The following is a 15,172-nucleotide window of genomic DNA, read 5'->3' as shown; positions in this document are numbered from 1 at the left end:
CAGCTCTGAAAATCCCTAAGACTGAGGTGACATGTTTCAGTAACATTAAATGATGTGTTAAATAGCTGACTTAAAACACATATATTCTGGTAGCAAAGAACAAAGATACTTGTGATGCAGCTGAAAACATGCCTCCTGACATAAATGAAGCAAGTCAGTTTTTATACAGTGGAGTTTTGAAAAAGCAAAGACCAAAGTAAAAAGTTAATTTAACTTACTTTACAGAACATGTGCTACTATGTTTTGGTTATATAAGGTCTTTGAGTAACATTTTGAAATTTTATACTGTTTTTGGTATCTCAAAGGAATTTGGATGCAGTATGGCTGACTGGGTCTTAGGTAAACTCATCAAGGAATTCCTAATAGAGAACCTTACAGGAAGTTTAGACAGGTTTGGTATTCTTAAGGCTCTTAGGGTTGTTTGCAACTTGGAAACAGTGGCTGGCTTGGGTAAAAAAAAGGAATTTATTAGGACAGTTCACAGACTTTCTGGCCAGAGGCTGGCATTAAGGGGATTTCAATGAATGTCTTCCTTGGGTCGATTAACAATTGCACAGAACAAGTGCAGAGTTCAGCTTACACCCCAGCTTATGCACACTGCATGGCATCAGAAGCATTATATATGTTACCACCAAGGTCAAACACCTATGCTTATAAAATTAACACTTTTTTGCTTTAACGAACACACTTGAAGTTTCAGTTTGAAACTTTTTCTTCTAAATGTTTTCTAATAGTGTATGTTAGTACAACTTAAAATCTTCTAAGTAATAAAACAAGTTTTGGGGGTAATTCATTTTATTGATGTGTTGGAAACCACCACCCAGACGTATTAATAAGCACAGAGGACTTAAGTAATTCAGAATCCTTTCCAGAAACTGGAAGCAGGAATAAAAACCACTGTGACAATACAAAACCACTGTAAATTTTTAGGTATTTTCCCTTCAGTATTTCAATAAACATGATTTCTTCTGGCATGTATTTAATTTTAAGTTAACATGACTTACAGTTAGTCTTTACTTTTTTATTACTACAGCCATTATAAAAGCCATAAACATGTTTCCAGAGAAAGCACTTTTTGAAATTGTTACAGTATTCTCTCATAAAATAGGAGGTAAGCCTGTGAATTTAGTACTTTAGTTGTAGGCACAGCTTGCACATGTGTGTCGCTGATGTGAAACCACTGTCCTTTGGTTGATTCCATTTCAAAATCTGTCAGGAGGAAATGTAAAATTAAATATATAAGTGGAAAGATTCAAGTTCATCCTTTTTTGGTTTTGCCATAAATATCTGCTGAATACCAGAATTCTGTAAAGACCTCTTTCTTACCCTGTAGAATATCACCGTGGAGAACAAGATTAGAGAGATGACTGTTTGCAGATCTTGCCTTGGCATAGGCAGTGTAATGCCCCGACCTCATGGTACCACTGTGTTCAACGACTCCATATAAGGAATATAGTACCCTTGTATTTTCTTCAGCAACATTCTTTAAAAATGAACAGGAATCAAAAGTTAGTGCTAGTCCCATTTATACAGATGCCATTGACAAGACAATTTTAAACTATGCAGAGGGTCTCTAACCTTCGAGAATGCAGAAGTCCTGAGTGTGAAATGGACTATTATTTTCTCCCTACCTTTTCTCAGCCTACTGAGTGGTAGCACGCTTATGTTTTTACTAGAAAGTTGCCATTGCTCTTGCCTTGCTGGAAGAACCATAAACCAGGGTCTACCTGCTATAATCACAGTTTCCTGGCCCAGATACTTAAATAACTGAACTTGCCAAAGCTTCTTTAGGAGTCTGGGATCAGAAAATTAATACCTCAACAACTCATCATCCTATTTCCAGCCCAAAATGTACGCCTTTAACAGCAAGAGGATAGCATTTAGGTCACACCCAAGACCACCCCGTAACATTTTCAAATACCCCCTGCAGATTTGGTGAGAAGGACATGTGACCTCTCAGGAGCTCACTTTCCCCATCTAACATGGAGGCTGCTTATTTTAAGATCACATGTGCCGTAGGGCTGGTCAGCAACAGGGACAGGTGTTCCAGCTGGGGGCCACTCGCAGACAACTACCCCACTTGCGTTCTCTTGTAAAAAGTCTTCCTGAACAAGCATCACTGCCCTTCAACAGTACTGTCACTACACTCTCTAATCTTTGCCTCCCTATTTGCTAAAGAACTCTTATTACATCACCCCAAATCCTGTCAGCTTCCTCAGGGATTTCAGTGGCCAATGAACCTCACAGGGTTTTCCCTGCCATTCCATTTTAACCAACCACAGCCAGGACTACATTCTGGAATCGGTCATCACTCAGAACCCTTTAACTTCAAAAATCTTACTAATTTTCTAGTCTCAGTCTACAATTCCATTCTTCCAACTCTCACCTCACCTATACTAGTCAACCTAACAGGATCCTCCAACCCTCGTTTTCTCCTGGCCTATGAGGCCTCTTTTGGCCTCATTCCCAAAAAAAGTCTCTTCACTTCTCAATATGTAATGGAACAGCAACATCACATACCTGAGAGCTTACTGGAAGGCAGAGTCTCAGACCCCGCCTCACACCTATTGATTTCCATGTGATTCACATGCACATGTCATTCTTACAGACAACCTCTCAACACCCACCACATCCAGCTCATCACATAACCCAGCTCTGAATTCCACGACGCACCTTCCCCGACCCCATACACAGACAGCTGCCATTGCTAGGAAACAATTCTGTAACCATGCAGTCTCGAAAATTCATGATTTTCTACCTTACCAGGTCCTCGATGTGACTGTATAATTTATAGTGTGTCCTCAGTTAGCTGCCTCTTCCATGGATGTCCTTCACAGCAACTAGACCAAACTTCCACCGCTCACCTGTAGCCTCTCCTTAGAGGTGACCTCACCTCCCACTTCAGGAAAACTGAGACACCACCCACCCAGCTGCACGTTGCCCGCTCTCAGGAACATGAAGTCTCCTCTCCCTTTGGTTCAGAGATTCTCCAACTTCGTGTCCTTATCCCAGCCTTTCTGGTCTTCTCCAGGATCTTTGCTCAGTTATCTCTCTTTTCTGTATCTTTTACTTCTATATTTTCCTCTTTGCCTACAAACCTAATTAAGTCTCCTAGTATTAAAAAAAAAATCTTCATTGATGCACCACGTTTCCTTTTCAGCAAAAGCTCTAATGTATCTATATGCTCTATCTCTAATATTCTCATTCATTTCTCAACCTACTGAAGTTACCAACACTTCTTAAAAAATTTACCATGACCTCTATACTGTCTAACACTTTCTAGTTTTTTTCTCTGATATTCTGACACTGAGGCCACTTAACCCTTTCCTTGAAACCTGAACACAGGACAATGGCATTTTAGGCAAAAGATGGATTCCTGACGACCCTATATTCAAAACTAATCCAACCAGAGCTATTTCTATTTACAGGCATATCTCATTTTACTGTACTTTGCTTTATTGTGCTTCACAGAGACTGCGTTTTTTAATAAATTGAAGGTCTGCGGCAATCCTGCACTGAGCAAGTCTATCGGTGCCAATTTTTTTAATAGCATTTGCTCACCTGGTGTCTCAGTGTCACAGATAATTCTCAAAATATTTCAAACCCTCCACCAGCAAAAAGCTTACAACTCACTGAAGGCTGAGATGATGGTTAGCATTTTTTAGCAATAAAGTATTTTTTAACTAAGATATGCACACTGTTTTTTTAGACACAATGCTATTACACAGTTAACAGGTTGCAATACAGTGTAAGCATAGCTTTTATATGCACTAAACCAAGAAATTCGTGTGACTTGCTTTATTGCAATATTTGCTTTATTGTGGTCTGGAATGGAAGCCAAAATATCTGAAGTATGCATATACCAGCAAAAGTGGCCCTGGCCTATGGCAGTAACATAAAAAGAATGACAATTCACTGAAGTATTTAAAATCTGAATAAAGAACAACAGTATAGCTTCTTTTATTCTCCAAATTCTTCAACATGGAGATTCGCTGATATCCTCGGTGGTGTCTTCTTCCACCTACACCTCTTACACTCCGATGCTCGCCAGAGTTCTGTCATTAAGTATCTCTTCTTTCTCTCTCCTTGTTTACACAAGAGATCCTATCCTCTCATAGTTTTAACCACCACCTATGTATTGATTTCCGAATCCTTATCTCCAGCCCTAACCCCTCTATTCTGGCCCTCAGACATGTACATCCAAATGTTTTCTAAACATAGCCACATGAATATCTCAAAACTATCTGAAACTCATTGTTTCCAAAACTGAACTTATTATTATTCCTTTCTCCGCCTCCCAACCTGCTCTTCTTCCTGTGTTTCTTACCTTAATTTATGGCACTCCCAACTGCCCAGACACTCAAATCAGGCCCTGGGAATCATACTCAACTCCTTCTGTAGCACCCTCAGCATCCATTTAAAGGCCTCTGCCTCATCTTCCAGAGGCAAGAGATCAAAAGTCTTAATTTTACCTCCTGAAATATTCCTTCAATCTCCTCATCTCCAGCCCTAGTTTAGGCTGTCATCATCTACTGACAATTAACAGCCTCCTAACTTCCCTGCCTCTACTCTTGTCCTCCTAAAATCCAGCCTCCATTGCTTCAGCAAGTAACCTATGTAATATACAGACCTGGCTGTGTCACCCTGTTGCTTTAAGTTCTTCAGTGGCTCCCCACTGCATACCTAATAAAGCCCAAGTTTCTCATCACGATAATCTTCCAAAACCTCATTCCTCTCTCACTTCTCTGGCTTCATCTCCTAACATTCCCAGACCTTGTACTGTAAGCTCTAGACCTGCTTATACAGACAGTCCCTGGCACCCGCTGTGCCACTTTACATGCCCTGCCTTTGCTCCTGCTGTCCCCTCTGCCTGGAAAACGTGCTTCCTCTTGATTCATTACACTAAGTCTTACTCCTTGAAGTAGCAGTTGAGGCAGAGCCTCTGAGGCAGAGCCTCCAGAGCCTTCCCTGAACCACCAACATGCTGGGTTAAGTGCATATCACCCCTGCTCTGTGTATACCAATCCTATCACTCAACCATATTAAATTGAGATTATCCATTAATATATCTGCTCATCTTTAGTTATATGCCCTCAGCTCCCAAGACGTCTGCCACAATAATGGGGGTTCAAAAAAATGTTGAACTGAAACAACAACCTAATGTTCAACATGATTCATCACAGATCTTGACATTATAAAGGTACAAAGATCAAAGACCCAGTCTACTCAGTAGTTCCTATCAACTTCATACATATGTGAGTTGCTGTTGGAGTATTTGGTAATAAGCTATGATTTCCCTTTAAAGGATTTTCCCAAAAAGGCAAGTTCCACCTACCTTACATTTAAGGGTACAAAAAGGAGCCAAATCTAAGATTTCTGGAAATTTTATGTGTCTGTTAACTTTGCGTAGGTTAAAACCAGCCTATAAAAGAAGGATAATACATTAAGTTCTCTTCCTGGAAAAGCTGTACATGTTATGTAAACTATAGTCCCACCCCAATGCCCAGAAGAACACTAACATCTAGCCCTAGTTCAATCTGCTTAGAAGACTCTATCCCCCTGACTACTAATTGATTTCCAGTTGATTTGTTTTTGCTAAGTGCAACAGACACACACACACACACACACACATACACAGTCCAACACATTGAGATAGCTGCTCCTATAAGAAAACTCTCAATGTTTCTGCTTTAGGCATCTGGAAAAGCCAGATTAGACAACAGGTTTTGAGTGCTTAAAACTCAGCAATAGCAGGAACTTCCCTGGTGGTCCAGTGGTTAAGAATCTGCCTTCTAATGCAGGGGACGCAGGTTCCATTCCTGGTCGGGGAACTAAGATCCCATAAGCCACGGGGCAACTAAGTCCGCATGCCACAATTACAGGGCCCATGTGCCACAACTAAGACCCGAAGCAGCCAAAAATAAAACAAGTAAATAAAAAATAAACATAAAAAAAAACCAACTCGGCAACAGCAGAATACTCTTCTGTGAAGCATACACTTTCAGCCTCACTTTCTAACCAAGCTTGGTGAACTGTTCATAGACACCCACCCAATTAGTCAAACTCATACGGAAGAGAAAACACTACGAAGGTACTTTGGGACTCGAACTGAATTTACAACTTGTACTGCTCATAGGAAAAAGTCTTCCAGAAAAGATGGAGTCACCAAAATGATGAAAAGCCAAGGTACCAATCAATGCCTTTTTATCAAGGGTCAGTAAAAATAAGATACCACACAGATCACTAAATTTCCCAAGTGTGAGATATAACTAGTAAACTGGTCTTCTTTCTCTAAACCTGAAAATAAGATTAAAGTAAAATGCTAATATATCTAAAAAGAGCAACATGAGTTCTAGTAAAACTGAGGCGTGATTGTGCCTAAATTTCTCTTCCACCTTGACATGCATCTTCATCAAACCCCTTTTGTGTGGTAACATAAACATATGTATTATTTTACTTTCCTACTTCTCTAAAGTTAGAATTAAGAAATAACAGAAAGCCAAAAAAACCACAGTAATATGTTGAGACAATAACAAATAAAGCAGGTGTCACATATTTAAAACAAATTTTAGGTAACGAACAAGGGGTACCTGCTGAAATCTCTTTAAGTGAAGAGTAAGAACAGGAGGAGCAAGGGAAATTAGCATCTGCTTCTTAGCATTGGTGTAAACGTGTTTCTTCTCACCTACAGAAAGAAAGCAATTTTAGCAGTGTGAGGATCATTTTAGACCTCTATATAGCATTCACATCTGCTATAAAATCATTCCAGGGGCTTCCCTGGTGGCGCAGTGGTTGAGAGTCTGCCTGCCGATGCAGGGGACACAGGTTCGTGCCCCGGTCCGGGAGGATCCGACATGCCACGGAGTGGCTGGGCCCGTGAGCCACGGCTGCTGAGTCTGCACGTCCGGAGCCTGTGCTCCGCAACAGGAGAGGCCACAGCAGTGAGAGGCCCGCGTACAGAAAAAAAAAAAAAAAAAAAATCATTCCAAACATCTAAAGCAAGGATCAGGACGCTTTCTGGAAAGAACCAAATAATAAATATTTTAGGCTTTTTGGACCGAGAGGCAAAATCAAGGATATTTTGTACGTATTAATACACAAATTTTATAGAATTCAAACTATAATAAAATAATTGAGTATGATTGCAGTCTACTGAAAAAGAATGGAATCATTTTTGGAGAGGTAACAATTAGGGTTCAAAGTTCATGTTTTCTACTATAAAATCATTTTCAAATGTTCATCTGTAAAAAATATTTTTAGCTCGGAGATCACACAAAAACAAGAAGCAGGCCAAATTTAGCCTGCAAACCACAGTTCACGTACACTGGCTCTAAAGCAAACAGAAATGCTATAAAATCAACACGATTTACTTTTTGTATCAACAAGTAAATAAATAAAAAGCTAGACTTTCTAAATGTTTCAACAATTCTAGCAAGAATCCTTAGGAATCTATGATGCCTCCCTATCCCACTTACCCAAGATCAAAAAACAAAACAAGGTGGGGGCAGGGGTAGGAGGGGGATTATTAATATCTTTCTGTTCTGTATTTGAAGAAGACGGTAAGAAAGCACTGTCCTCCCAGTACCTTGCACTGGGCACGTCACTTTAGCACGCTGAAGAATTAAAGTGTGGTTTTCTGGATGCAAGAGAGATGAGGCTCATCACAAATGACAGGAAACTGAGGATACAAAGAAACAGCCCCTATCTGTTAAGGAGCCTGCTGTGATAACATCTCACTGGGATGATTTCCCTACAGGGAGTGGTATCAGAGAGCAAACTGTCCCACTTTAACTGCTGCTGGGATGCCACAGAGTACTAGCCACATCAACAAAGTTCTGCTTATCCATCCTTCTATTAAAATATTTACACAGGGGCCTTCCCTGGTGGCGCAGTGGTTGGGAATCTGCCTGCTAATGCAGGGGACATGGGTTCAAGCCCTGTTCTGGGAGGATCCCACATGCCGCAGAGCAACTAGGCCCGTGAGCCATAACTACTGAGCCTGCGCGTCTGGAGCCTGTGCTCCGCAACGAGAGGCCGCGATAGTGAGAGGCCCGCGCACCGCGATGAAGAGTGGCCCTCGCTTGCCACAACTAGAGAAAGCCCTCGCACAGAAACGAAGACCCAACACAGCAAAAATAAATTAATTAATTAATAAACTCCTACCCCCAACATCTTCTAAAAAAAAAAAAAAAATTTACACAGTATTTTGGGAAAAGGGAACTTATTGACACCATCCAAACACTGATACAATTAAAACAGTAGTATTCTACTGATACAGTGCAAAATGTACCCCTAAACATTAATTTTACTTTCTGTGAAAGAATCTGAATACCTTTTATATTTGCCTTTGGTCCACTATACTGTCTCCGTGTGCACACTTCACAAAGCAGTTTATTAGCATCTCGAAGTTTCTCATTTCGGGTGAACTGATATAAACAATGTTGGATTGAACATTCATCAGTACTGAAAGCTTCCCTGTTTGCAAGAGTACAGAAAGCAGTTTCTGGATCTTCGTTTACAACCTCATATACTTTCATCCCGGGAGTATGATCGTCATTCAGAATCTCTAAATTTATTTCGTCAGGTTGAAGAGCAGCATTCAAGTTAAGGTTCTTAAATCCACTGGAAATGTCCACTTCTCCACTGCTCCCTTCCTTCATGTAGGCACCATTTAAATTCCTAGTACATTCAGCAGGAGATGCCAAAACCTTCAGATCATTATCCATGTTGACATTTTTCATATCTACTTCCTCTGTGGATTTTTGATTGTCAGTTATGCTTTCTATCATTTTTTCATGGCCATTCAAATCTTTCTGATTAACACAATATTCTTTATGTATAACTTCCTCTTGTGAAATATGGTTGGATTTAATATCCACTTCTCGCTGAAGTGACATTTCAACTTCACATTCATTACCTTCAGGATGGTCAATGGCATAGATATCATTTAAATGAAGAACTTTTCCTTGAATTTTTTGTTGCCTTCGTTGGTTCTGTGTAAAAAGTACAAAACATTAAAAAAAAAAACGAGAGAGAGGAAGAGAAAAAGCGTACACGTATCACATCAGGTTTTCCTGTTTATCAATCAAAAATAAATAAGTTAATAAGGAAGAGTTCACTCCCAGAATTCCAACCCTAAAAGTTCCTTTACTATCAGGGATCAAATAAATTATAGAGAAAAGTTCTTTGGGGCTTCCCTGGTGGTGCAACGGTTAAGAATCTACCTGCCAATGCAGGGGACACCGGTTCGAGCCCTGGTCCGGGAAGATCGCACATGCCGCGGAGCAACTAAGCCCATGTGCCACAACTACTGAGCCTGTGCTCTAGAGCCCGCGAGCCACAATTACTGAGCCCACATGCCACAACTACTGAAGCCTACATGCCTAGAGCCTGCGCTCTGCAACAAGAGAAGTCACCACAATGAAAAGCCCATGCACCGCAATGAAGAGCAGCCTAGCCCCCGCTCGTTGCAACTAGAGAAAGCCCATGTACAGCAAGGAAGACCCAACGTAGCCAAAAATAAATAAATTTAATAAATACATTTAAAAGAAAAGTTCTTTGATTGAAAGCAGGGATAAAACATCACCAATCATCAAAAAATTGTCACACGGGGGCAAATAAAAATGTGCAAGACATGGTCTCTGATCTAGACAGAGCAGTAAGGCTGTTGAACCCAAGTAGCCATGTATTAAAGCAGGGGGCGAGTGTCTACACACACACCAGGAAGGGATATATCCATGTGAGTTATAATAAAAATAATAAAATAAAAATAAACTGAAAACTCAAGGATGTATAAAAACAAACCAAAAATTCAAGGATGAGCAGAGGGATGGAGGAAAACATTCCGGGAAACGGCCCAAAACTAGAGAAGCAAGGAAGCCACATATACAGAGGACAATAATATACTCTACCCACTTAAATCACCTTCTTTGCCATTTGCTGCCTATGTCCAAGTGCGGGGCGGGGGGGTTGCATTTTATCTAGATTTCTGTTACTGGAATGCCTAAAGACTCAAGAGGTTAGCATTTTGAGTTGTCACTAAAAGGATAGTCCCTGTGAGGCTAATTCATAATACCAGAAAGCTGAAGGGCAGCACACAGGGCTCTGGATACAAAAATTTTCTGATATGCTTCAGTTAAAAATAGTACACAGGAAAGAAAAATGGGGGAAGGATATAAGCAAATACTTCAAAGGAAAGGAAATACAAACAGCCCTTAAACATAAAAACATGCTTAACTTCACTTACATTAAAATAAATGGAAAATAAAACTGCACTGAGATACTATTTTCCATCTATCAGACTGGCAGAAATCTAAAAGTTTGATAATATTCTGCTGTCAAGGATAAGGAGAAACAGCAAGTCTCATATGTTGCTGGTGGGAATATAAATTGGTACAACTTTTGTGGAGGGCAATTAATTTATCAAACCACAAATACAATCCCTCTTCTCAAAATGTGCCCAATCGATGACATATGTATAGGGTGATTCACAGCAGCACTGGCCATCATAGCAAAAGACTATAGGTGTTCGTATACCTAAATCAAAAGAGAAATGGTTAGATGAACTATAGCACATCTATTATACTATATTTAGTAGTATGTTTACTACTAAAATAGAATAAAATAGAATACCATACAGCGGTTAAAAAAGGAATCTTTGTGTCCTAAAATGTAAAGATCTCCAACAATCTAAGCAGAAACAAACAAAAAGCAAGGTCGAGAACACTGTGCATAATTTTTAAAAGGAGTGAAAAACAAGACTACATATTAGTATTGTACTTGATCATATTTTCCAAAAAAACCTAGAGAACACATAAGAAACTAATGAAAGTAGTATCTATGTCGTACAAGGAGGGAGAATTTTTGAATGTCAATGTATTAGCAACTCAAAACGTTATTGAAAATGAACTAAAGTTTTTTTAAAGTTGTCACAAGTAATGCAGAATTTTTTTAAAAAAGCACATTTTCTTCACATACACTCAGAGAAACTTCACTGCAGAGAATACTAAATGAGCTAATTCTGTAATTGCCCAATGAAAGTACTGTACATAAAATAACAGACATGTCTACCAATGTCACTCAGACTTTAAACTCAATAGTTCAAAAAATTAAAATGAGAAAAGTATGGTTTTCCTCCTAATTACCCACCTTGGCTTGCTTTTTGGCTTGCTTCTTTGCTTTTTTCTGTAAGTGCTTACTTGTTCCTGAAAGAATATCATTTCTCTCCTTTATGTAACTGTCATTATCTTTTTCTTCCTCACTTTCTTTATCTTCATCATCCATGGTCTTTTTCAGATTTTTATCATTTATACTTTTCTTACCACTCTTAAAATATGGAGAGAATATGGGCCAAAAATAAAACTTTACTATTGTTGGTGAAGAGATTTCATGTTACCTAAATAGTTTTCTACTCCTATTTTACACCAGATTTATTTTTCACAATGTTTGGAAACATGTCCAGGACAAAATTCATTCATCTCAAACACCAGAAAGCAATCTTCACATACTGAGAAAACAAGCAAACAAACAAGTAAAACAGTAAAAAAAGGCAACTTAACATATGAGTGTAATAGAAAGGAATTTAATGAGTTGTATTAGACACATGCTGTATCATGCTGTAATTACGTCTATTTCTAAATGCACTCTCTGTTGGTAAGTGATTTACATGTCCCACTACAGGTATTCCTTTTCATTTTTTTCTTTCTTTCTTTGAATGCAAATGACAGTTTTAAAGAAAGAAAAAAGAGTAAGTTTAGTAAGACTTTAATCACTAAGTAACAGTGATTTAAAGGGACCCCCAATTCATATTAAGTTGAAAAACGATTTATCCAATACTCATAATATGTTCTCTTTTTCCTATGACTACTTGATAGGAACTAAATTAATATGGCTTAAAACTGAGATACTCTCTTAACATTTATAAACTTAAATCTATAAGGGATTTGTGGCTAATCTTAAATAATGAAAATAAATAGTAATTTGTAAATATTTCCTGATATGTAAACTAATCAAGTTCATTATCTATAAATAATTCCAGACACACTCTTTAAATATATATATATTTATCCCATTCTCTTTTCAAATCTTTAAAATTCTTCTGTCTCATATACACTAAGAAAAATTTCTCCATGCTTGGCCTAGTAATGTACAGCTTGGAAAAGGTAGCAAGCCCTCCCCCATAAATCTAGCACAGGAAAGAAAAAAATCTACTTAAATAAATGTAAGTCTTACCTGATCGTCTAAAACCGGTAGAGACAAATCAAGGAACGATTCATGAACCAAGGAGACCTTAACCAACCAAAAAAGAAAACGTAAAAAAGGAGGAAAAGATTCATTTTAAACATTATATAGTAAAATCATGGGGGGGGGTGCTAAATTTTAAAATAAAGGCTTAGGAAAATGAAATGAAAAATTACACAGTGTTGAGGACTCTGGGTTAGGGGAAATCAATTAAAATATTAAATAACTTCTTCCTGATATAAGGAGTGCTCATAGTTCCAGCAAAAAACTATGCATACTTGGACAGTTCAAAAAGAATATCTTATAAAACTAACTAGACATTTCTGTTTTTGAAAGAAACAACTGATAAACTGTACATTATTAATATTAATGCATAAATCCAGTCTGTACTACATCTACTTACAGTTCTGCATTCATCACACATGATTGTACTAGTTAGTTCACCACCAAATACTCGGTCCACAAAACTTGGTACTGATTTTTTCTTTTCATAATCTATAAGGGGAAAAAGTCTATCAATTATCCTTATATAATTAATGAAATAAATCGAAACTACTTACCTATCTAACCCTAAAATTTAATTTTAATTTCCTATCTTATTGACTTTTCTCTATTCATAATTACCACAATTTTATTTTTATGCTACAGTCAGCAGCGTATACTCCACTTCTAAACATAACACATTTTAACATAATCACATCTTGTGAAAAAGAAAAAAAAAGTTCTTATCCAAGATCTAGTCAGTGGAAAATAAATTTTGTGAGTCAGTGAGACTTTCTGTATATCAGTATCTTACCTAGTAAAACAAGCAGATCGAGCTACACACAGAATGCTATTTTAGCTCGCTTCTAGCTCTAACATTCTAACACCGGCAGCAAGTTTGGGAGTAACTTGCTTTGTGAACTCCACTTAAAACAAAAACAAAAAGCCCTCAGGAGAGTATTTCAGACAAAATCCTCCTTTTATTTTTCTATGTTCCCAGAAATAACCTTGATAAGTTTAGCATAAGGTGACATAATTTAACTACCTAGTAGTCCAACTTTCTAATTACATGAAATGTGTAGGCCTTATTCAAATGACAGGTGTTATTTATACAGAAACACATTTTATGACAGAGAGTGCAAACAGGCTTGATTCCCTCTCTGTTGCTGGCCAGGCCAGCACCAAGGGCACCAAGGAGGTAAACAGTTGCTATGTGTTGATTCTGAATTGTGCTTTACAATACAGTAGTTGCTAGTCACTGGGGCCACCTACATTTAAATTAGTTAGAATTAAATGAAAATAAAATTTAGCTCCTCAGTTGCACCAGTCACATTTCAAGGGTCACATAATAAGAAAAAAGTTATCTCCATGATTAATAAACGAGCTGACAACTCTCAAAGACAATCACTGCTAATTAAAGTCTAAGCTTTTGAGGGAATTCCCTGGTGGTCCAGTGGTTAGGACGAGGCGCTTTCACTGCCAGGGCCCGGGTTCAATCCCTAGTCGGAGAACTAGCTGTTCTGACTAAGATCCCACAAGTCGTGTGGCGCGGCCAAATAAATAAATAAATAAAGTCTAACTTTTTGAAAAATAAAACTGTGATGTCATCTTAGCTCTATGTTTATAAATTTTACCATAATATTGCATAAAAAGAATACACCAGAAGTTAAATTTTTCTAAAATATTTACCTTTGGAGTACTGAATAATTGTTTTAAATCAACGAAGATAAAGAGAAATTATAACAACTGTGGAAAATAATATAAATTATTAATAACTGTGGATTTGAAATACATGTGTTAGCGATCTTGTCCTAAAGTACAGAGGAATTCAACTATAGTGCTTTAGTTCAAAAATTCAGACATTACCTTTAACTTTATTTTTTAGCTCTTCATCCAATTTTTCAGTAGAATTACCAAATGCTTTAAGAATTCCTTTACTCACTCTCTAAAAGTAATAAAATAGATATATATACCATTAAATTTTATAGTTATTTTCCTTAGAAAGTATGTAATCAAGTCAAGAAAGTGATCAAGAATTAATTAGCTCTCCAAACTTACTGAATAAAACTTAATATTTCTAAAATCACATTTTCAAAATTAATTCCAGGAGCTAAAAAGAATTATACTTAAAAAAACAATCACTAACCCCTGAGCAAAGGCACCATCTTATCATTTCAAGATTTTAACCTACTCAAACCAAAGCTTTTCAGAACATGCCCACCTCCTTTGAAAAGACCACTGAAATACCATGTCCTAGAAGCAGAGTGGATAATGAGAGCTACAAGACAAACTCCAGTGCTCAAAGTCTAGCTCCATCACTACTGGATGACCTTGAACCAGGCACTGAACTTCTCTATACCCTAGTTTCATAATCTATGAAGTGAGAAAATGACTCACAGAATGGTTGTGAGGACTGAGTAAGGTAATGCTTACAAAATACTGAGAACAGTGCTTGACAAAAAATAAGAGCAACATAAATATTAGTTGTTATCACTGTGTTATTACTATTATTAATTATATCCACATCCCCCCAAATTACTTTATATCCCGGTAATTAACAAAAAAATTAAAATACAAATGTTCCCTGACTCTTACAAAATAAAAATACTTCTTAGATTCAAAAAGCAGTGTTAAATCACACTCAGAATTAAGAGTAAGGGTGCGCTGCAACTGGGAATCGTTTGGGGGACACACATTTTCCAGTACCTTATAGCTCTCCTGGTATAGGCTAGTACAATAGAACCCTTAAAGAACAATAACGCTGTAAACATCAAGTAAAGTAGAGCATTATGAAAAGGAGACTCATTTCTAATTTCCTTCATTCATTCTAATAATTAAAATATACTGGTTGAAAAGGCTGGTGAAGAAAAAAAAAATTTTAATATAATGGCCTCAACTAGTTTTCACTGCTCTAATAACTCTTAAGACATCAAATGACAAAGAAGTTAAT

General features: G+C 37.6%; 1 protein-coding gene across 8 annotated transcripts in view; it reads right to left on the bottom strand.

The window, feature by feature from the left end:
* Positions 1–777: 777 nt before the first annotated feature.
* Positions 778–15,172, bottom strand: part of USP16 (ubiquitin specific peptidase 16) — a 30,272-nt gene continuing 15,877 nt past the window's right edge. For 6 of the 8 annotated variants that reach the window (XM_032630765.1, XM_032630767.1, XM_032630763.1 and 3 more), the window contains 9 exons: positions 14,089–14,167; positions 12,644–12,735; positions 12,232–12,288; positions 11,149–11,325; positions 8,333–8,993; positions 6,591–6,685; positions 5,336–5,422; positions 1,327–1,483; positions 989–1,209 (listed from right to left, as the gene is read on the bottom strand). In XM_032630765.1, coding sequence (XP_032486656.1) covers positions 1,085–1,209; positions 1,327–1,483; positions 5,336–5,422; positions 6,591–6,685; positions 8,333–8,993; positions 11,149–11,325; positions 12,232–12,288; positions 12,644–12,735; positions 14,089–14,167 — 1,530 coding nt within the window. In that variant the 3' untranslated portion in view covers positions 989–1,084. Of the gene's footprint in view, positions 1,210–1,326; positions 1,484–5,335; positions 5,423–6,590; positions 6,686–8,332; positions 8,994–11,148; positions 11,326–12,231; positions 12,289–12,643; positions 12,736–14,088; positions 14,168–15,172 lie in introns of all 8 variants that reach the window. The other 2 variants (XM_032630766.1, XM_032630771.1) reach the window with 2 other exon arrangements.

The sequence above is a fragment of the Phocoena sinus genome, chromosome 4 (genome assembly GCF_008692025.1).
Source record: "Phocoena sinus isolate mPhoSin1 chromosome 4, mPhoSin1.pri, whole genome shotgun sequence".
NCBI lineage: Eukaryota > Metazoa > Chordata > Mammalia > Artiodactyla > Phocoenidae > Phocoena > Phocoena sinus.
The sequence above is the reverse complement of the archived record's forward strand: the minus strand, read 5'-3'. Positions and strand labels throughout refer to the sequence as shown.